The sequence below is a fragment of the Schistocerca cancellata genome, chromosome 3 (genome assembly GCF_023864275.1).
Source record: "Schistocerca cancellata isolate TAMUIC-IGC-003103 chromosome 3, iqSchCanc2.1, whole genome shotgun sequence".
Taxonomy (NCBI): Eukaryota; Metazoa; Arthropoda; class Insecta; order Orthoptera; family Acrididae; genus Schistocerca; species Schistocerca cancellata.
The window spans coordinates 269,286,128-269,310,924 of record NC_064628.1 but is presented as its reverse complement, the minus strand read 5'-3'; the positions used below and the strand labels follow the sequence as shown (position 1 = coordinate 269,310,924).

The window sequence follows — 24,797 nt, the reverse complement described above, 5'->3', positions numbered from 1 at the left end:
CCATCATCATTTAACCATACAGTAAAGCTGCATGCCCTCTGGAAAAATTACGGCTGTAGTTTCCCCTTGCTTTCAGCTGTTCGCAGTACCAGCACAGTAAGGCCGTTTTGGTTAATGTTACAAGGCCAGGTCAGTCAGTCGTCCACACTGTTGCCCCTGCAGCTACCGAAAAGGCTACTGCCCCTCTTCAGGAACCACACGTTTGTCTGGCCTGTCAACAGTTTCCCCTCCGTTGTGGTTTCACTTACGGTACGGCTATCTGTATCACTGATGACACAAGCTTCCCTACCAATGGCAAGGTCCATAGTTCACGATCGGAACTTGATGTACAGTGAAAGTGAAAAAAGTTTTCAAATGATCTGAAGATGACAGTCTTGTCTGTCGAAACCAGTCAATGAAAAACAGTTTTGAATGTGACACAGTGGGAGCAAAAGAGAGAAACGATGGTGAAAATGAAAAATACAGATCAGTGGAGACCATACTGGGACTTGGGGTGATTTTTAGGTTGTAAGTAAAGGGGAGGACCTACATGGTCTGAAATTTTAAGCACTTGGGTATAGGGGAAAAAATAAATTGCGGGTCCCCTAGAATATTCAACCTCCCGCGTTACAGTGGAGACAGTGGCAATGGGAACGAAATAGGAGACAGTGACAGTGGGATACACTGTAAATCAGTGGGAGTAAAAGGAAACAATGGCAGAGAGAGAGGTACAAAGAAAGTGCTAGAGAGGTGGAGATGCTGAATATGGAAGCTTCACTACAAAGAAAGACTGGGTAAAAGGATTTAGAACATTCTGTGTTAAAAGAGGATGAATATGTTCACATGCCAAAATTTATGGTGAGGAAGGCAGAATAAGGATTGAGGCAGCTGGTTCCCCACTTTTCCGTCAGAGTCTTTAAAAGAGAAACATATTCACCTTTTATGTGCTCCAACAGGAGCATTTTATAGCTTGTTTAAATAATACTTAAGTGGCTGGTAGGGCTTACTGCCTTAAGATGAGCACTAGTGACTAAATGTCTCTCTAATAAATTAGTGTTTGTTGTTGTTGTTGTTGTTGTTGTTGTTGTGGTGGTCTTCAGTCCTGAGACTAGTTTGATGCAGCTCTCCATGCTACTCTATCCTGTGCAAGCTTCTTCATCTCCCAGTACCTACTGCAGCCTACATCCTTCTGAATCTGCTTAGTGTATTCATCTCTTGGTCTCCCCCTACGATTTTTACCCTCCACGCTGCCTCCAATACTAAATTGGTGATCTCTTGATGCCTCAGAACATGTCCTACCAACCGACCCCTTCTTCTGGTCAAGTTGTGCCACAAACTTCTCTTCCCCCAATTCTATTCAATACTTCCTCATTACTTATGTGATCTACCCATCTAATCTTCAGCATTCTTCTGTAGCACCACATTTCGAAAGCTTCTATTCTCTTCTTGTCCAAACTATTTACCGTCCATGTTTCACTTCCATACATGGCTACACTCCTTCCAATACTTCAGAAATGACTTCCTGACACGTAAATCTATACTCGATGTTAACAAATTTCTCTTCTTCAGAAACGCTTTCTTTGCCATTGCCAGTCTACATTTTATATCCTCTCTACTTCGACCATCATCAGTTATTTTGCTCCCCAAATAGCAAACTCCTTTACTACTTTAAGTGTCTCATTTCCTAATCTAATACCCTCAACATCACCTGACTTAATTCGACTACATTCCATTATCCTCGTTTTGCTTTTGTTGATGTTCATGTTATATCCTCCCTTCAAGACACCATCCATTCCGTTCAACTGCTCTTCCAAGTCCTTTGCTGTCTCTGACAGAATTACAATGTCATCGGCAAACCTCAACGTTTTTATTTCTTCTCCATGGATTTTAATACCTACTCCAAATTTTTCTTTTGTTTCCTTTACTGCTTGCTCAATATAGAGATTGAGTAACATCGGGGAGAGGCTACAACCCTGTCTTACTCCCTTCCCAACCACTGCTTCCCTTTCATGTCCCTCGACTCTTATAACTGCCATCTGGTTTCTGTACAAATTGTAAATAGCCTTTCGCTCCTTGTATTTTACCCCTGCCACCTTTAGAATTTGAAAGAGAGTATTCCAATCAACATTGTCAAAAGCTTTCTCTAAATCTACAAATGCTAGAAACGTAGGTTTGCCTTTCCTTAATCTTTCTTCTAAGATAAGTCGTAAGGTCAGTATTGCCTCACGTGTTCCAGTATTTCTACGGAATCCAAACTGATCTTCCCCGAGGTCGGCTTCTACTAGTTTTTCCATTCGTCTGTAAAGAATTCGTGTTAGTATTTTGCAGCTGTGACTTATTAAACTGATTGTTCGGTAATTTTCACATCTGTCAACACCTGCTTTCTTTGGGGTTGGAATTATTATATTCTTCTTGAAGTCTGAGGGTATTTCGCCTGTTTCATACATCTTGCTCACCAGATGGTAGAGTTTTGTCAGGACTGGCTCTCCCAAGGCCGTCAGTAGTTCCAATGGAATGTTGTCTACTCCCGGGGCCTTGTTTCGACTCAGGTCTTTCAGTGCTCTGTCAAACTCTTAACGTAGTATCGTATTTCCCATTTCATCTTCGTCTACATCCTCTTCCATTTCCATAATATTGTCCTCAAGTGCATCGCCCTTGTATAGACCCTCTATATACTCCTTCCACCTTTCTGCTTTCCCTTCTTTGCTTAGAACTGGGTTTCCATCTGAGCTCTTGATGTTCATACAAGTGGTTCTCTTATCTCCAAAGGTCTCTTTAATTTTCCTGTAGGCAGTATCTATCTTACCCCTAGTGAGATAAGCCTCTACATCCTTACATTTGTCCTCTAGCCATTATGCTTAGCCATTTTGCACTTCCTGTCTATCTCATTTTTGAGACATTTTGATTAATTTTTGCCTGCTTCATTTACTGCATTTTTATATTTTCTCTTTTCATCAATTAAATTCAATATTTCTTCTGTTACCCATGGATTTCTACTAGCCCTCGTCTTTTTACTTACTTGATCCTCTGCTGCCATCACTACTTCATCCCTCAAAGCTACCCATTCTTCTTCTACTGTATTTCTTTCCCCCATTCCTGTCAATTGTTCCCTTATGCTCTCCCTGAAACTCTGTACAACCTCTGGTTTAGTCAGTTTATCCAGGTCCCATCTCCTTAAATTCCCTCCTTTTTGCAGTTTCTTCAGTTTGAATCTACAGGTCATAACCAATAGATTGTGGTCAGAGTCCACATCTGCCCCTGCAAATGTCTTACAATTTAAAACCTGGTTCCTAAATCTCTGTCTTACCATTATATAATCTATCTGATACCTTTTAGTATCTCCAGGGTTCTTCCATGTATACAATCTTCTATCACGATTCTTAAAGCAAGTGTTAGCTATGATTAAGTTGTGCCCTGTGCAGAATTCTACCAGGCGGCTTCCTCTTTCATTTCTTAGCCCCAATCCCTATTCACCTACTACGTTTCCTTCTCTCCCTTTTCCTACACTCGAATTCCAGTCACCATGACTATTAAATTTTCGTCTCACTTCACTATCTGAATAATTTCTTTTATTTCATCATACATTTCTTCAATTTCTTCGTCATCTGCAGAGCTAGCTGGCATATAAACTTGTACCACTGTAGTAGGCGTGGGGTTCGTGTCTATCTTGGCCACAATAATGCGTTCACTATGCTGTTTGTAGTAGCTTACCCGCATTCCTATTTTCCTATTCATTATTAAACCTACTCCTGCATTACCCCTATTTGACTTTGGGTTTATAACCCTGTAGTCACCTGACCAGAAGTCTTGTTCCTCCTGCCACCGAACTTCACTAATTCCCACTATATCTAACTTTAACCTATCCATTTCCCTTTTTAAATTTTCCAACCTACCTGCCCGATTAAGGGATCTGACATTCCATGCTCCAATCCATAGAACGCCAGTTTTCTTTCTCCTGATAACGATATCCTCTTGAGTAGTCCCCGCCCAGAGATCCGAATGGGGGACTATTTTACTTCCGGAATATTTTACCCAAGAGGACGCCATCATCATTTAATCATACAGTAAAGCTGCATGCCCTCGGGAAAAATTACGGCCGTAGTTTCCCCTTGCTTTCAGCCGTTCGCAGTACCAGCACAGCAAGGCCGTTTTGGTTATTGTTACAAGGCCAGATCAATCAATCATCCAGACTGTTGCCCCTGCAACTACTGAAAAGGCTGCTGCCCCTCTTCAGGAACCACATGTTTGTCTGCCCTCTCAACAGATATCCCTCCGTTGTGGTTGTACCTACGAGACGGCTATGTGTATCGCTGAGGCACGCATGCCTCCCCACCAATGGCAAGGTCCATGGTTCATGGGGGGTAAATTAGTGTTTATAAGATCATAATTCTTAACCTCTGTGCGTCGTTGCAGCAAATGCATTTAACATCTATCATAAACCAGTAACAGAAAACCAGTAGCTAATATGACTAATAATTATTTTGTAACAATATTGTGAAAAGGAAAGTTGCTGCTCACCAGTAGCGGAGATGCTAAATCGCAGATAGGCACTACAAACAGACTGTCACAATATAGCTTTTGGCCAGAAGGCCTTCGTCAGAATTAGGCGGCAAACACGCACACACTCACACAATCGCAACTCACACATGCATCTGCAGTCTCAGGCAGCCGAGGCCACACTGCAAGCTGCAGCACTGGTGCATGATGATGGGAGTGGCGACTGGGTGGGGGTAAGGAGGAAGCTTGGGCACGGAGTGGTAGGGATAGTAGGGTAGCCATGGTGGACAGTGTCATGCTGTTGGGGAGTGTGGAGGGACTAGGTGGAAAGAGGGTATGGCAGCTAAGTGCAGTCAGGAGGTTAGATGATCCCTGTGCTCCCCAACAGTATGTCGCTGTCCGCTACCCCTACTCTATGATTCCTCCCCCTCCCCGCTCCAGCCTCCTTCTTACCCCCACCCATTCGCGAATCCCATCATGCACTGGTGCTGCAGCTCACACTGTGGCTCAGTTGCCTGAGACTGCAGTTATGCGCATGTGAGTTGCATTTGCGTGAGTGTGTATGTATGTTTTTGCCGTCTGATTCTGATGTAGGCCTTCTGGCCGAAAGCTATATTTGTGACAGTCTGTTTGTCATGCCTATCTGCGACTCTGCCATTTCCAGTGTATGGTGAGTAGCAACTTTCCCTTTTACAATATTATTACCTTCCATCCTGGATTTTACATTTTTTGATTTCATGATTATTTTGATTACAGTTTCATTTGTGGAAATGGTAATTGATAGGTAAGATGTGCACTGGAATGGGGTGGGCAGGCCACATCCCTCATATCATTATTGTTATATAAGGGCTGTACATATGGTGTGGCATTTGTCATGGCAAGTGGCTCAGTACTAAAGGGCATATTCTGACTAAACCAAAACTATCAAAATTGCCTTTGCTCATGAAAGTGCTTGTTGCCATATCATGCTATGTCAGTTTCATTTGAATGCAACATGCTCCTGCTTTGAAGCCAGAGAGATGGTGGGAAAATTTGATTCAAGACATTTATGTCTGCAGAATTCTGTTTTATTTCTTTTTTAAATTTTTTTATTATAAAAATTAAAGAAGTTGCTGTCAAGTTTATGTATTATTCTTAGTAGACATGACTGCCAAATACTAGTCATAGCACCTGTAATAACATGTCACTTCAGTGAGCATGTTGATTTGGTTGAGCATGATGTTATGGTTAACTTAAGACAGACATTTCAATATCAGGCATTTTGAAAGAAACCTCCCATTCTATAATAGGAAACTGACATTTCAAAAAGGGATCCCACATGGCTGCAATCATTGTGATAATTGTATTTGTTGAGTTAATCGGAATTGTGTGTATTCTGTTTCTACATAAAAATTTTAAGAAATAAATTCACTTTGGACACTCGCCTTACCCCCATCCTCCAGTCTCCCCTAATAAATATATCTTTTACTGTACAGGGAGAAAGTGTCCTTTGTTCCCCTGATATTACACTATTAAATTAAAATTTATTTTACCTTGCAATATGTGTGTGTAATAGTCATCATGCCATTGTGGTTCTGTCACTGACAGGATTTGTACTTAGATGTACACAATAATTGTGTTTCAGGCTCAACCTTCGAGAGACTCACCTCAAGGTGATCGAACGAGCAACGTATGAAATTGTATGAGGAAGCTGATGTTGTTTTCATCAGAATACTGTCCTGCTTGGCTGCTTCAGGAATGTACATTGTTTGGAGTGGAAACAACTGGTGAATTTTATCTATTATGTTGAAGATAGTATCAGTTGCTAGGAAGGAAAAATGTTCCCACATATGTACATTTCGTGTGTAATTTCATTATTGCCTTTTCTCATGCCCCCACCCCCCCCCCCCTTTTTTTTTTTTTTTTTTTTTTTTTTTTTTTTTTTTTTTTTTTTAAAAGTTCATGGCCATTAAACTTCAATGCAGGATGAAACATTAAGTGACTTTTGATACAGATTAATTAAGTTTTTTACAATATGAGTGCATATCACCATTATACTTACGTTGGAAATAGGTTATTAAAATTATGTATATTTTTGCACAAAAGTTTTCAATTTTGTTATTATTTGAAATAGAATTTTGGCAATGTCAAGACTATAACCAAGTACTTATGTAGCCCTAAGTTTTGTAATTTTATGATTATTTCTCAACTTACAATATTTTGCAAAAGAGAGAAGAGGAAACATCACATTTTTATTCCTAACTCTCATTAATTAAAAACCATATTTTCAGCTCATTGTAAAGTGTACTAACCCTAAAAAAAAGGGCCAGTATGAATTGGTATTTTTTATATTTTGTGAGATTGTTAAAGAACCTCTTTTGTAAAAATATTACAGACACTTTATGAAGCTACCTCAAGCTCATTGTTAGACATTTATCAGTTTAATGACAGATTAAATCATTAAAGGTATGCAGAATACATACATAATATATTCACATGAATATAAAAAATCTTGTATGTACCTGCATATTGAATTTTCTAGTCCTTTTGACCCTGAAGGATTTTTGTACTTTTTTCCTAAAGGCATTTTGTTGAAAGTATGTAACAACAATTTTGGCTCTGAAAAATGTTTATGCAAAATAATCCTGTAACATATTGTTTTTAATTCTGGGACCAATGTACTAGGTTTACTCAGGCATGTGGAAGAATGTGTCAAATTCTTGTTGTAAGTACTATGTACAGGTGAGAGTGTAAAAAGAAAAAAAACTGATGTCTTCCTTTTATGTGCATTATTTCATCAAACTGCACCTTTATTAATGTCATGTTGAATGTGTCTACTGTATTTAGGCACTATCATGAAATGTTGTTATAATAAGTCATCAATGCCAAGAATAATTTTATTGTATATATGTGTGTATGGCCATGATTGAGGCTGATGTTAATTCACTTGTGTATGTACTATAGCTCTAAAAAATAAATGACTATCAGATTGTGTAGACCACAAATGAAAAAAGTTACTCTTATATCAGTGCAGCAAGCTGAAGAAGTGTCTCATGCCATGGTTGGAAAAAGGTACACCATGTGCTGCAAATTTCCACTGCAATGCTTCTCTAAAATACTTGTATGGTAGTCCTTTCTTTGATTGACACCCATAAAAAATTAAAGTAACCCTCTGAAAAACCTTTCACTCGCAGAAATATGACATTTATTATGTTTGAAGTAAGATATGAACCTGTCATGGATATATGATGTTGGTAGCATGTGAATGCCCTTTAAATCAATGTGTTCTCTCTGTATTTAAATTACCTATTTACACAGTTTGCTACAGAATTTGTTCTTTATGCTGACTACAGCGTCATATTTCTGGACTTTTGGAGTATTTAACGGTTATCTTGTTATGTTCAACCATTGTGCATAGTGATTCCCATGAGTCGGAAGAGTTACATTGTTGTTTAATGTAACAGTATTAAAAGCTTTTACAAAAAGTCCATTGGGTAAAAATTAGTCACTTTCTCCTCATCAGTGTGTAACAGTTTCGTGAACCTTAATAATAACTACTATTCACTGTGGCATGGACTGTACATTGTCTTTTGGGTGTAGGAGATATCAGTTTCCAGCCACTTCTTTTACAGCTCACATAATCAGTCAGGTTCTGTGGCTATGGCCCTGACATTTGTCACAGTGTTCTAGACAGTCCCATTATTGTCAACAGGGTTCAAAAGCAAGTACTTTGTGAGGCAATCAAGACATTTAATGGCTCCAGCTAGTTCCTTGTGTCTTGCAATCACTTAACCTGGTAGGTGTGAATATTTCTATCTCTGAAGATAACATTGATAATGATAAAAGTTATTCTCTTGGATAAGATGACTGTGAAAATGGCAAAACCTCATTGCCCACCAACTTAGTGTAGCTATTCTGTTGCAAAGTATCTCTCACGTATACCAAAGGACTAATTATTGCAAAATACTACCATAGAATATCAAACAACCTCCAACTTCCTCTCTCTTTTTCACTTTGTCCTGCTGGAATGCTTCTTGAGGTTTATTATGAATGAACACCATGCATCGGTCATGTATGGACAGATATGTCATTTTTATGAACAATTATCACTGTCCCATTCCTCCACACTCTATTGTTGAGAAGAACCAAAACATGTAATGTACAATGTTTTCCATTGCCAGTATACATGATCGATAGTTCATTGCAATACACTTGTGATATCTGGAACATACTTCACTAGATGACTTGTATCTCTGAAGTGAATCACCCTCAATTTGCCACATCAATATTGTGCTCCATATTATACATGATGAACAAATCAGGATTTGACTGTAAAATGTGTGTGAACACTACACATGTACTCTCCCAATTCTGTATCATTCCACACCATATAAAAGGGCTTAGGTTACTGTTAACTCTTGACATGCGAAGTTACTTTTTTATCCAATGAGCTTATGGATTGTATTATTAACCACATGTAGTATAACTGGCTGTGAAAAAGAGAGGCAAATACTATGAGTCGCTGTGAAAAAGATTGGCGAATACTACGAGTATGCCAAAGATGGATTTTTCACGAGGAAGATCACAGAAATTGGAAAATATGGTGGAATTTCTGGTACGACAGACTACTCCACTGAAATGACAAAACGTTTATTCCTGATAAGTGGAGAGGGAGGGGTGGGGGTGGGGGGGAGTTCATCTTGGATCTGTGGGCCAGTGAGTGTTAGATGGAAGAACATGCTAAAGTGGATACAATCTTACAGATCACACCTTATTTCAGTCCATCTCAGTACCATGAGGCTAATTACTAAAGCCAGAATCTAAAAAAAAGGAGACATAGATAAAGAAAAGGAGACATAGATAAAGAGAAGAATATTCTTTTCCACAATTTCAATCACTTGTCTTCAACCTGTGATGCCTTTTGATAATGTGTAACACTGACATGCACCATGCAAAATTTCTGCAGTATTCCAGAATGCAAACTAACTCAGTAATCAATCAAGTAAAATAACACTTACAAAATCATCTGACCAACAATAGGTGAAACTCAGGATGTGGATGTAACATCTCATTTGCAAACTAGGATGCTGTCTACTCCTTTTTGCATGTAATAATGTTCAGTGGTTACAGTAAGAGTTCGGACAGTTCCTCTTTCCTACTCAGTTTCTCTTAGTCATTCAACTGCTTCTCTGTGATTTTACTTTCATTCACAAGATGGAGTTTCTTATTTTTTATTTTTATTTTTACGTCTTGCCTGAGGTCACTTTCCCACAGGATAAAAGCAAATTTTGAACTCCTTTAATAATGGATCTCTTGATCTGGAAATTTAATGGCCATGAAGTTTTGGAAACTTTTCATTCTTAGTATTTCATCATAATAAAAGGAAGGAAAAGTTGGTGGGTTTTAATAAAGAGATGTTGCTTCTTGGATACATGGGTAAGCCTTATACTACAGATAAAAAGGTTTGTCTGTCCCAACATTTTCTGGTCACTTATTCTTCTTTCAATAACTGTACATTGTATGTGTGAAAAACGTCAAGTTGCACTGTGGTTCGGAGTTCTTGTTATACTATAACTTCCTCTGTAACTGGTTAGGCAAGTCAGTTCAAAGATCAGAGAGGGTCTAGTAAAACAGTGTGATGTTCAAAACAATCTTTGGGTTGAGGACAGCTCCTCCTTTTTTTAAACAAAAATTGTAACAAAAAATATTTAGTTCATTTTTTCAGGTGTTCTTTGCTTTCAAATGACAAAACTTGATTTTACCTTTTCATTAACTAGATGATAGTGAAAATTTGTTTTTGTTGCATCATAATTCATTAATGTTTTGTCATTTCTCTTTATTCATTACTGTACTTGCTGTTGCTGTAGTTTGTATGTATGTGGCAAATACCGACTGCCACTGTATTTCTTTCTTCATAGAAACTATAGATGAGTTGATATGCATGGAAGACAAGTATCAGTATCATTGGATTGTATGCATCTTTATCTTGTAAATAAGTCATCTTGATAATTGTAGAGTTGCTACAGTAATCCATGATTTCTCTGGCTGATGGTGGATGAAGTTCACTATAAACTTTTCATTGTTCATTTTGTAAATCAATTTCAACAAATAGAAACTAAAAAAAGATAATCACTAACATGCAAGTGATGGTGGGTGGCACGAAGGCACACCTGAACGATAAGAAAATAGCACTATCTTCTGAGTTTTGGCTTTTACAATATTGCACTAATGCTAGAAAAAGAGCTAACAAGGGCAGCAAACTAGTACAATATTCTGGCTTTTAAGCATGGCTGTGTACTGTCCACCATTCACCAGTAGTGGTTGAGTGGTTAACTTTCTCACTTTTTTTTGCCCTCATCATAGTTTCCACACCATAAAATGTTTTCCATATCATATACAGATACTGATACTAATGTGTAATTTATAACTCAGATGTTGTCACTTGTGAATAAACTGTTTCATTGTAGGCTACACTCTACTGCACAGTAAAATATTAATTATTAAAACAGAAATTAGCACAAGAAACCATTTTACAGTTATGTAAACTAAATTGCGCAGCCTGAAGTTAGATACTTTTATTTGGTAATAGAAAGGGGTAAAAATGTTAAGGCTCCACAATAAGTAAAACATAAGCAGATACTTACAAAAATTTAATCATATGTGGATTTCAGAACAGGAAAAAGTAGAACACATATGGAAAAGAGCCAACAGAGAATGTATGATACAGAAAAAAAAACTGTGTACATGTAGTGGAAGAATGTAATTAGATGACAAAGGTGATTCTGATTAATTACATTAAATGAAGTATAATTTAAATGTACACAGCTATGTCGTTTGTAGTCAGCTGAGACAATGTAGCCATGCAGAGGTGTGGGGGGGGGGGGGGGGGTTGCACGTGCGTGTGTGTGTGTGTGTGTGTGTGTACTCTATAGCTATTTTAAAACATCACCAGAAAGCTATCAAACTCCTTCTCATTCTTACTTATGCTGATCAAACACAAGAAGAGAAACATGTGCCTACATCTCTACGTACTTCGTTCGGCCTCCATATCATATTACCCATTCGTAACAAATTATAGAAAGAGTTGCTGCAGTCCAACACCATATTTCATTGGAAGCTGTTTTAAATTGATTTCTCTTTTACAAATGTGCAAAAAGTGTGTTGTGAAATTGTGTAACAGGAGTTGATATAATTAAAGAAATATCCCTTAATTTTTAAAGAACAAGATGTTTCATATGTTTCAAGAAATATACCCAGTGTCACAAAATAGGTAAAATTATAATGGTTGGAAATAATTACTATTTGTGGCACATGTAGCATATAGGAATGGAGCAAGATAGAGATGAAAATGATGAAAGGGATACAGTAATGAAATTCTTCTTTCCATCAAAAATAAGAGTCACTGATTTGTTCACTCACTGTGTTTCATAGGTCGTATCAAGGAGAAAACCAACAGGGCTAGGAAATAAATCAAAGTATATGCTAACATAAAAATTTACTACATACATTGCATTAACAATAAACAGTCACTATGATGCTTAGTAGTGCTTGCACCTGTCACATGTAACCCAAGAATTTAGAAAGAGTGCCAATGCTTCAAGAGGGACAGAACAGCCATGCTTTCTCAGTTGGTCTAAATAGCTACAGTATTGTTTATGTTCTGTTAATAACTTAATATTTACCTGACTAAAATTGTATTTTTGACAGAAACTAGTTGCCCGCAGGTGTATGTATAGAGATCTGTTTAAAGTACATTACTGCAAGTCGTGCAGTTATACAATGTACACTTTAACTTGTCATAAAGCTAACAGAAATTTTCAGTCCATGAATTTAGATACCATAATCAGATAATTTGTAGGAGTGGTAGCTAATGAAGTATCTTTTTAATTTTATTTCTTGTTTTATCTTAGATGAGAGCTTGCTGAATGTGTGTGCACCAGAGTACCTAACTCGACTCTGAACACTAGACAAAGCAGCCAAGTCTCCATGAAAATCATTTGCCTTGTGTTGCAAATTGTAGTAAGATGAAGCTGATTTTTCTTACCAGGAACATGGACCATTAAGGAATACAAATGTGGGGTGGTTACGGTAAGAATTTCAAGAGCCTCAGAGAGATCTCTGCAAGTTGTTCAGTTATCTACTTTACACAATAGTCTAACAGCTCACTTCATCATCATCATCTTGGACAGTTTCCAGCCACTGGCTGGGTCTGTCGGGAACACGAGCCTCTCCATCGTGTTCTGTCTTTCCACCATTCCCCCTCTTCCACCTTCGTCCAGTTCTCTCCTCTTCTCATCACACATTCCTTCACTCCCTTCACCCATCTATCCCTTGGTCTTCCTCTGGGCCTCTTCCCCTCCAGTTGCAGATCAAACATCCTCTTTGGAATTCTTCCCTCATCCATTCTCTTCATATGTCCATACCACTGCAGTCTTGATTTTTCTATCCTGTCCTGTACTGGTTCCTCCTTTAGTCTTTCCCTCACATACACATTTCGCAATCTGTCTCGTCTTGTTACACCCAACTTCAACTGGAACTTCATTTCACTAGCCTGTATTCTACTTTTGTCGCTTTCGTGCATTACCCATGTCTCACTTCCGTATGCCAATATGGGGACAAAGTAGGTTCGGTATATAATTCCCTTGGATTTCTGTGGCACCTCCTTGCTCCAAATAAGCCCCCTAATGCATTTGTAGAACTGCCCTGTTTTTCTGCACCTTTCATGTATTTCCATTGCGTTTCCCCCTTTACTTTCAATCACGCTTCCCAGGTACTTGAAGTTCTCTACCACTTGTAGTCCACAAGTTATATCCACATTTGGCCTATTCTTCTTCCTTGTTGTGACGATTATTTCACTTTTCTTTGCAGAGAAATGCATTCCATATTGTGCTGCCGTTGCCTCCCATGCATCTAACTGCTCTTGCACCTCCTTCTCGCAATTTCCCCATAACATCAGGTCATCGGCAAAAAGCACTGCTTTCATTTTATGATCTCCAATTGCATCTGATACTTGCTGTAGGATTTCATCCATAACAATAATAAACAATAAAGGCGAAAGTGCACTTCCCTGTCGCAGCCCATTTTCCAGCTTGAACCATGCAGTACGTTCCCTCCCCACTTTCACACAACTCTCACTTCCCTCATACATTTTTCTGACTTTTCGTGTTATCTCTTCATCTATCCCTTTTGCGTTCAGCACATTCCAGAGCTTGTCCCTACAGATACTGTCATACGCCTTCTCAATATCCAAAAAGGCCATGATTAAGTCCTTCCCGTACTCATAGTGCCACTCCTGCAGTTGCCTTACCGCAAATATGGGGTCCGTTGTTGATCTTCCCGGTCTGAAACCGTACTGCTCTGCAGTCTACTTTCAATACTGCTTCTTATTCTCTTCTCCAGGATCTTTTCATAGATTTTTCCACAGTGGCATAGCAGGGTGATTCCTCTGTAGTTCTCACATCTCCTTTTATCCCCTTTCTTGAAGATCGGGACTATAATTCCTTTCTTCCAATCCTCAGGAATTCTGTTCTCCTTCCACACCACCCTCAGCACTCTGTATAGCCACTGGGTTCCTACTTCTCCTGCTGCTTGTATCATATCCACTGTCACTTCGTCCCAACCTGGTGCCTTGCCACCTTTCATCCTCTTTATGGCTTCTTCCACTTCATTCCAAGTTAGATCATCAATTTCCCCACTATTATAATCGTCTGCTGCCTTAGGCTCTCCATCGCTGTTAGTTACCCGCTTGGCGGCATTCAACAGATCTTCAAAGTACTCCTTCCAGATCTTTTTGAGCTCATGCATTTCCTCCACAACTCCGCCATTATTATCCATGATCCTCAGGCACTCGCTTCTGTCGTTTCTCTTATTTCTTACCATGGTGTAAAGTACTTTTTTGTTCCCTTCACTGTCTTCTTCTAACATTCTTGTCCATTTTTCCAACCACTTCTTCTTCTCCGCCATTACTATGGTCTGTGCCGCTTTCTTGCTTTCCTTATATTTTACCCTAGCTTCCTCTGTTCGGGTCTGGAACCATTCTCTGAAGGCTTTGTTCTTTCGAAGTACTGCCTCTTTACATATGTTGTTCCACCATGGGGTTTCCCTACTTCTCCTCTTTGTGCTAGTTCTTCCGCACACAGTCTCAGCTGCCTCAACTAGAGCCCTCTTAAAATCTCCCCATTCTTCTTCCACTGTTCTCTGATCTTCCTTTGGCAGCTTCTTCCTGATCAGTGTCTGGTACTGGGTCCTCCGTTCATCCTCTTTCAGCATCCATGTCTTCAACCTTTTCTCCTGTATTTCTGTTGCCCTCCTATCTTTTTTCTCTCTCAGGGTGGCTACCAACAGCCGATGGTCACTGTCTAAGGCCTCAGATGGAATGACCTTAACATCTGTGAGGCTGCTCATCATCTGCCTATCCACTAGTATATAGTCTACTACTGAAGTTTGGGACCAGTCCCCACTGTACCAAGTTATTTTGTGACTACTTCTCTTCTTGTACCAGGAATTTGCGATCGCCAGCCCATTCCTCTTGCAGAATTCAAGCAACAACTTCCCTTCTCTATTTCGGTTCCCCCAGCCCTCTGGTCCCATTATCTCCTCGAATCCTTTCCTGTCTGTGCCAACATGTGCATTGAGGTCCCCTATTATAATCTGATTTCCTCCATTTAGCTGCTTTTGCACGTCATCTTCAAATTCCTCCTTCTCCTTTTTTGTACACCCCACCTGTGGGGCATATGCTTGGATGATTTCAATGCTTTTTCCTTTCACCCGTACTCTGGCTTTTATCATTCGATCATTGATACCTTCCACCTCCTCCTGCAGACCCTCTCTAACCACTATTGCCACTCCATTTCTTCCCCTCTCATTCCCTATCCAGTACAGTTTACATCCTTTACTTAGTGGTTTTTCACCAACTCCTCTCCACCTAGTCTCAGCAACTCCCAAGATGTCCAATTTCCTCCTTTCCATCATTTCTACAATTTCTTCTAACTTCCCAGTTAGAGTTCTATGTTTAGGGTGCCCAGTCGTAAACCATCTCGTAATCCTTTTCCATTGCTTGGTCGGTTTCCTTTAGATCCGTTCCGTGATCCGAGGCATGTTCCCTTTTTAAAAGCAGTTGATTTATCCACTACTGGCTTGCTAGGCCTATCGCAGCTTCACCGTCACGTTTCAGGGTTCCCATAGAGCCTTCTCAGCTACCGTAGCGGGCCTGGGGCACATGAAGTCCCCGCTGTATATTGCCCCTATAGGCAGTCCCCTACTTTGTGCCGTTGCCCATCTCCCACGACTTGGACGAGGGGTTGGACTTATGGGAGACCTAACACTAACAGCTCACTTCTGGTGAATAAATATGTGATTTACTTTATCTGCATTGATTCAAGAAGTAATTCCACAAACAAAAAAAAAAAAAAAAAAAAAAACAAAAACATGGAATGAGAATAAGCCAACACTATTTTATTTGGATGAACTCATTGTGAAATACTTTTAAGTTTTTTTTTTATTTTTTTATTTTTTATTTTTTTTGTACATGATTTCCTCTGCAAATGCCTCAGTTGCCAGGAAACTTGGGATAATATAGAATAATGAATTTTCATTGTGCAGCAGAGAGTGCACTGATCTGCAACCTCCTGGCAGATTAAAACTGTGTGCTAGAGTGAGACTCAGACTGGAACCTTTACCTTTCACAGGTAAATGCTCTACCAACTGAGCTATGCAGGCATAACTCAGGACCCCTCTTCACAGCTATACCTCCACCAGTGCTTCATCTCGTACATTCCAAACTCCAGAGGGGTTTTCCCACATATCTTACAGGACTAGCACTCTTGGAAGGAAGGATACTTAAGAGACAGACATGGTTCAACTACAGCCTTGGGGATTGTTTCCAGAATGAACTTACACTCTGTAGCAGGGTGTACACTGAACTGAAACTTCGTGATAGATTTAAACAGTACCAGACCAGGACTTGAACGTGGGACCTTACCCTTTCACAGGCAAGTGCTCTACCTACTAGCAGAAGGTAGATGAGATGCTGTCAGAAGTAAAGTAACGAGAGCTGATACTGATATGAAGTTTTTTGGTACATTAAAACTGTGTGCCAGACTGAGACTTGAACCTGGGACCTTTGACTTCCAGGGGCAAGTGCTCTATTGCCTGAGCTACCCAAGCATAACTCACAACCCACCCTCACAGCTTTATTTGCGCCAGTATCTCATCTCCTACCTTCCAAACTTCACAGAACTTCTTCTGTGTAACTTGCAGGACTAGTACTACTGGAAAAAATGTTTTTCATTATATAGCTGTAATCTATATGTTTATATTCAGATTATTCTAGTCTACCAAAGTTCTTTAGGCTGGTGAGAATGTCATTACCTTCCCTTGCTGTTTCCACTACAGATATCTCTATCACAACCTTCAGTAATTATATATTTGTAAATTAATCTTCGTTTGATGTGTATATCTTGCCACATCTGTTTAATTTACAATAAGCCATTCAAGCATAGTACTTCTCAACAATGCAAACATCTCAACAATGATGTGTTTGTATAGATCTTATTTTCTACTGCGATTCAGTTTATGGAACACAATGTTCTCATATTTGCCGCTTTTTCAACTTTCTGTGTATGAAGATACACACAGAATGACATATACAAAAAATAGGTGTATAAACAAAAGAAGTATAAATGATTATTTCTGTAAAGTGAACTTACTAAGCAATTTTGAAAGCATAGATCAGACTAATTAAACAGTGCATACATGTTGTTAAGTAAAATTTCATTTTGACTCATTTGCTACCTTCCTACCAACATGTACAAATTAGGATCATTTTGTATAACCAGCAATTAGAAAGACAATGAATCAGAAATTATTTAAAAATGAAATTTAATATGACAATAAAGACTTTGGTCCTTAGAACATATTGAGACTGAAGATCTTCACTAAGTTCTAAGAATTCAAAACAAACTGTACTCTGCTGGACTTGGACAATTGTTACCAATATCCTTTCCTTTTTTATGTACTTTGCAGATAAATAATTAAAGTAGATGGCTGTGTTCTTTTTCAGAAGATTTTGATGTATGTTATTCATCTTTTTGTGTGGGTGAGATTAATGCAGCAATTGATATGGTTTTTATGATCAATATTAGTCAATGTAATAGTGTAATTTATGGTAAATACTTCGTTCCATACCGTGACTTACTGAAAGAAATGTATATGCAGGATAATCTTTGATATTTGTACACTAAGAAAAAGTCAGACTTTTGAGCAAGTAAAGAACTGTAAACTGATTATCAGTTCAAAAAGAGAACCACAAAAGTAACTGAGAATTATGTTTAAGACATGAACAGAAAAAAATGCTCTACTTGTCAAGTGCTTCATTGAGAGATAGTCCAAAGAAATAAAAATGAGACAGAAAATGCTAAATAATTGACAATGGTGTAAAACTGATTAGAAAAAGTATAGGACTAAATGGGTCAAACTGTAGCAAAAGATTCTGTTTGCTGTGTGTATTAGCTACTGTATCGCTGCTTAAGTAGCCTGTTCAACAGACTTTCTTTTCATATGTTCTATTCTGCTGAAATTATTTTTATATTTTCATATTTTGTGTTTCTGTTTACAGACTTTATAGCTTGTTGACTCACTAACCTGAGAGCCAGTTTTTAAGTTTTACTGATAGCAACATAAAATGCTATATCAAATGCCCATAGATTCTCTTGGTTCTTTTTCAGGTACCATAGCTAATTGTATGTTTTAAGGAAAAAACATCCTCTGCAGTGTAAATCTGTTTAATATATTTTTAGAATTTCTACAATCAAAATAATGGTTAAAATGTTATTGTTGAATCCCCTTAATGATATAAAAAATTTTGATACATTATTAGAGCATATATTTTTTCATTATATTATTAAGAGGAAAATGAACTTTCAGTTTTCAGTACAAATGATGTACATTTTGTAAACATCATGTTATATCACAATCAAAAGGAACATATTTCAACAGCCATATCACCTCAGTAAACAGTTTTCTATAATAGCATTTGTATTTGTTACCATATTCACTGGTATAAAATGATGGAAAAATGATTTTGAGGTTGAAAAATGTCAAAGCATATTGATACAGTTTTTGAAGAAAATGTTTCTTTTCTATTGCAGTAATTGCTTTTTTGTTTTCTTTGAAGTCGCAGTGCAAAATTTTGTATTGAAGCACAATTTCTTTTGAAGAAATGTATTTTTCCATTACAAGCTAAACCAAAGTGAATATAACTGTAACTACTAATATTTTATGTGGTGGAAAGTGTATATGTGTCCAGTATTGACAATACTTTATTGTTGTACTATGTAATGTCTTTTCTGTGCCAATGTGCATTGTTGAATTCTTCAACTTTTTAGTTGGATACTTTATTCACTTTCACAGCAATATTTGTACATGTGAAAGGCATTTTTAAAATATAGGAGCCTTATTGTGTATTTCAGTGGTTGTACATAGCTCCTCCTGAGTATTTCATTTGACAGAACACTGTGTGGTGCAGTGTTTATGTTTGCTCATAAATAGTGAAAAACAGCATATTTATAATAGTGTTGTTTAAACTGTATATTATTAAATTACAGTACATAAAGTTTAAATCAGTTGTGTATTTTCTTACCCATATTCATGTATAAAACTAAAAATAATGGTTTTCCCATGAATAGTTAAGAAAGAGAACAATTAGATCCTGTCAGTTACAAAATAAGATAAGGCAACATGTTGTTACGCAAGGCCAATCAACAGCACTTTATAGATGTTCTGGCTGGACAAAGTGTTAGCTGATGCTTTTATTTTTACAGGTGTAGTTTCTAAGGTACAGGATTGTCCAGTACGGAAGAATAGTTATAACTGTTTTCCTGTTATCTGTTTCATAACATGCTTATTCAAATTACTAAAAGGATAAATAACTGGATGTATCCTAGGAAAAGAATCCAATGGCCTGAAATGGAAAACCTATATTGTATTTTGGAATGTAAGCATGTTTAGAAAGGCAGAATGATTAATTATGTCAAGTCAAAAAAGAGATGGAGAACTACCAACTGGATGTACTGGGACTAAGTAAAATAAGGTAGTGATAATTGTGGGAAGTTCAAACAGAAAATGGTGAGTGCTGCCTTATATGGGACAGAAAGGTGAATATGCAATGAACAGGGATGGTGTAGGGCCCTTGTTATCAACAAGCAGCAAAAGGAGCTTACTAGAGTGGAAACCTGTTTCAGAAAATATAATAACTGTGTGCTTTATAATAAATGTGCAAAATATCACTTCAGTTCAATGCTACGCACCAAATGAAGTGGCTGAGAGTAACCTAAATAATTCCTTTTACACAGAGCCAAACTGAGTCCTCAGGAAAATTAATAATAGAGACACAAAAATTATCACATGAGACTTGAATGCCAAGGTGGCTTCAGAAAATAAAGGCTCTGATCACATCATGGGTGTCCAGGGCATTGGGAACAGAAATGGAAATGGTGAACTGCTGATAGATATGTGCTCTGAAAATTACCTAGTCATTGGAGGTATGCTTTTTCCATGTCATAACTGCCATAAATAACTTGGGTCTTGCCAGATAACGTTACTGTAAGTCAGATAGGCCACATATCAGTAAACTGTAAATTTTGACACTATCTGTTAAATGTGAGACTTAAGAGAAGTGGATGTTGACAGTGACCACCACCTAGTTTTGGTGGAGTTCACATAGAAGATAGTGGCAGATGGAACCAAGTTCAATCACAGGAGCAGAAAAATAGATGGGGCAAGGTTAAAAGACCAAGAAGGACTTCCCTTGAATCACAAAAACAGACTGCGGGTCCTTTCTGATGAAAATTTTATGCAGGAAGGAATTGAAACAGGTTGGCAAAAAATTACAGGATCTAAGTTTCATCAATGGGTGCTGATGACTGCACAGTTGAACACCCCATAAACCAATCATCATCATCATCAAAGATGCATCAAAGGACAGAATTAACCATGGAATGAACCATAGGAATGAATTGATATCAAAGTTAAATGAGAGAAGAGCACAGAAAATTGAAGTGCATAAAGAATACACTGAGGCAGACAAAAGAATGAAAATAGGGCTAAAGAGAGTTTCAAGAAAATGGACAGATGGATAGCAGGATAGGCAGCAACACAGAACATAAAGGAGCTGTAAATTATGACTGACTGGCTGCCAGTGAAGAATTTTAGGCGTGAATGACCAGTTAAGGGCAAAGTTGGGATGATGATTACAGCTCAGCGGGTGCAACTATGAAGATGGGAGGAGCATTTCAAGAAGCTATTAAACTGTAATAAGCCTAAAAAATGCTAAGGCTCCAGGCTTAGACAACATATCTCTGGAGATCTTAAAAGCTGATGAAGAAATTTCTGTTAAAATGCTCCACCTGGTTTGAAACCAAATTTGGCTTGAAGAGAAATCCCCAAAGGAAAGGAAAAATGGGTTGACGGTAAAACTCTAGAACAAAAGAAATATGTTAGATTGCAACAACTGGCATGGTATTACATGCTTTCAGTGGCCAGTAAGATCCTTACCAGAATTATCTTAAATAAGATTAAAGATTCACTTGAGTGTTGACTGTGCAAAGCACAGGCCAGTTTTTAGCAACAATTCAGTTGTGTTGATATTTTTAATACTCTTAGGATCATCTTAGAACAGAGTAAAGAATTTCAGTTGACCGTATACCTGGCATTCATTGACTGTGAAAATTCCTACAACTACGAAATATCAAGTGCTATGGCTGGTGTTGCAGAAGTACGGTGTGTAGCACAGAAAATCTAAACATCATCAAAGATCTGTATGATGGCTATAAATGTTGTGTGCTCCACAAGGGAACTCTCACAGAGACAATAGAAGTAACAACTAGAGTCCAGCAGGGATATATTTTGTCAATAACACTTGTCTGTTTGTCCTTGACTCCACTACGGCAAGAGTCACAACAGGCAGGAGAAGTGGAATCATGAATGTCTGTACGGTTTGGACTTTTCAGAGAACATAGTTTTATTAACTCAAAGGCTGACAGAAAGGAAAGCTAAATTAAAGTTTCCGAAAAAGAAGCAGAAATGTCTGTCTTAAACATTAGCAAAGGAAATGAGAATAAAGTCTGAGAACATGGAAGAGATTCTGTTTGTGAGGGAGCACAGTTAGAGATGTTAACTTGTTCTTGTATGTGAGTAATGTGGTAAGAGAAAAAAAGTGGAGGTGGAGCAGATGTGAGGAACCACATAAAGAAGGTAAATGCTGCCTTCATACAGCTGTATCCAGTATTACAAAACAGAAACATAAGATGCAAAACAAAGTTGTATTTTTATTACAAATTTGAAGGGTGTCCTCCTATACCCCCGTTAAAGATGGAAAGTAAACAAGAATAGAACATCATAGACACAGAGCTTCATAAATCAGTGTCTCCTGTGCATAATGAAATTCTGGTGGCCAGAAAAAAAAAAGTAAGGAGGAGCTCTGGAGGATAACAAACTAGCTACATATAGAAAGCCAGATAATTGAGAGTAAGTGGGGATGGTCTGGGCACACATTGAGAAAGATTAATAAAAAAAGAAGGCACTGGAACAGAACCCCCAGGGAACAAGGAAGAGGGGCAGGCCCAGAGGTACATGGTGGAGAACAGTGGAAGGGGAAGCAAGGAGAATTGACAAGACCTCATCAGAATTGAGGGAAATTGGCAAAGATGTAGATGTATGGCAAGTTCTCCTGGATGTCCCTATGTCCCAAAAGGGGCCAAAGGAAGTAAGTTGAGTAAATATGTTATTTTTGCTGTAGTAAAGACTGCTTTGCAAAATTTGTAATCCTATACCCACAAAATAAGCCTGTAGTTGATGGAGTTAAGTTCTACTTTATAACACTGGTTCTTTTTTTAAATTTTATGTCTGTATTTGAAGTCATGTGAGTCTATCATAACCTTGTATTATTGTAGATGAAATTCAGGCAGTTATCACCACTTTAATCACTCACACATTGTGTTTCACATGTTCCATGTTGATAGAGTATCTTCAGGCAGATGTAAACAAGTGGACTAGATTAATGCAAAGAATGAGCTATTGTCTCGGACCACTGCAAAGATGAGTCATATAGATTTAGTGTCAGTACATTAAGAAATAGTTAGAATCATTAAAACTGAACAAGGTTCAATGGCCTTATGGGATCTCAGTCAGATCGAATACAGCATTTGCAGTTTAATTAACTCTCATTTTAACCATAATATACTGCAGATCCCTTGAACAAAAAGTTGTGCCCAGTTATTGAAAAAAAGGCACTAGTTGCACCTGTCTACAAGAAGGCTGACAGAATTGATCCATAAAATTACCATCCCAGAACATATTCTGAACTCATACATGATGAGGTATTTTGAACACAGAATGACCTCCAAACCAGTCAGCAGGGATTCCAAAAACATCAAACTTGTGAAACCCAACTTGCACTTTTCTCACAAGACAATGTAAAAGCCCTGGATCAAGAAAATTGGGCATATGCAATATTTCTTGACTTCTTAAAAGCATTTGACTCAGAAGCACACCAACATTTATTAACCAACGTATAGTTACAAGTGAAATCGAACAAAATTTGTTACTGGATTTAGGATTTCTAGGTAGGTATAAGAACGCACATTATTTTGGATGGTGAGTCATCAACAGAAGTAGATGTAACCTCAGGCATGTTGTTCATATTGTACATTAAGGACCCTGCAGACCTTAGCCTTTCCACAGATGTGATGCAGTTATCTATAATGAGGTACTGTCTGAAACAAGCTGTAGAAATATCAGACAGATGTTGATAAGATTTCAAGTGGTGCAAAGGCTGGCAACTGGCATTAAATGTATGGGACTGTAAAATTATGTTCACCACAAAACAAAGTAAGTTAATATTCTGTGACTGCAATATCAGTGATTCACAGTTAGAATTAGTCAACTTGTACAAATACCTGAGTATAACAATTTGTAGGGATATGAAATGGAATGATAGTTCCAGTCATAGATAAAGCAGGTGAAAAACGTATGTGACTGTTTGCAACATATCAGAACCAGTATTAGGAGAAGAATCTAGAATTGCCCTTCATCATCCTACTTATCGCTCCCCTAGGAACTGTGAAGACAAAATTAGACAAATTACAGCATTTACAGAGGCATTTAAGCCATCATTCTTCCTGCACTCCATACCTGGATGGAATGTGAAGAAACCTAATATTGTCAGAGAGGCCCAGAGTCAGCATGCGGGGTGGAAGTGTTGCAGTCCTCAGAAGAGGTGTTGAGTGGATGCCATGCTCTGTGAGCAATGATAATGAGGTAGCCATCTAGAAGAAGCTGCGATATAGTAGCAGCAGAGTCCACATCATTGAGCAGGTTATAGGTACATGTGACAGGCGCTATTGCCATTCTTGGCGTGCCATTGTGGGTGTTGTCCTATGATGACCAGAAAACTGTAAACTGATTTGATGTCCAGGTCATCAGGTGGGAAGTTTTCGATCCAAGCATACCTCAAAATTGTTGCAAGCATTAGTGTGTGCTGTCAGGCCCCCAGCTGAGTGGAAGGGATTGGGGCTGGCTGGAATAAAGGAAGCTAAGCATCATCAGTGGATGAGTCATCATGCACGGTCCTTGCAGGCTTGAGATGGTCTATCGTTACTTTCATAGACTTGCTATTCAGTAATATCTCAAAAGTGTCTACCCCTCATTTAAGTACTTTGTGAAGCCCGTGCATAGAGGCTGCAAAGTGACCAGAATGTGTCATTGTAGAGCATCATGAAGTTACAATCGACCAATACCTTATAAACAAAAATATTTGGCACAATGTGTGGCTGTGGAGGAGGGTTGTGGAGGCATGGTGTATGGTGGTCAACACTTGTGACGAGGGTGGGTAGGTCTCTGGCCATGACTGAGCACAAAATCAGCTGGTAAGAGAGTATTTCGTCATACAGCAGCTCAGCCAGAAGAGCCCATAAGTCATGTTTGTTAGCCTAGTGTACACCTAACAGCACCAAAAGTAGGGCTTTGGTCTGTTGGCCTCCATGGCATATGAGTGCCGTTTTCAAGGTATGGTGCCACTGTTCAACTAGATCATTGCTCTTTGGATGGTATGCAGGTGTCTGATATCGATGAGTGCAACAAAGATTGCATAGTTCAGTGAACAGGGCCAATTCAAATTGCAAACTAAAATGAGAAAACCACGTATCAGTAAAAACCTTGGCTGTTGAATCTGCCATGATGTCCATGTACTTTATGACCTGTTAACCACAACATTACACACTCAATGACCAAAATAATATATCAATAACCATCATATTTCATTAGCTGATTGCTCAGTGAGATCACAG

At 38.4% G+C, this 24,797-nt stretch overlaps 1 protein-coding gene across 10 annotated transcripts in view; it reads left to right on the top strand.

Annotated features, from left to right (window-relative positions):
* Positions 1 to 7,943, top strand: part of LOC126174926 (liprin-beta-1) — a 967,251-nt gene extending 959,308 nt beyond the window's left edge. For all 10 annotated transcript variants that reach the window (XM_049921374.1, XM_049921373.1, XM_049921370.1 and 7 more), the window contains one exon: positions 6,101 to 7,943. In XM_049921374.1, coding sequence (XP_049777331.1) covers positions 6,101 to 6,151 — 51 coding nt within the window. In that variant the 3' untranslated portion in view covers positions 6,152 to 7,943. The remainder of the gene's footprint in view (positions 1 to 6,100) is intronic.
* The last annotated feature ends 16,854 nt before the right edge of the window (positions 7,944 to 24,797 follow it).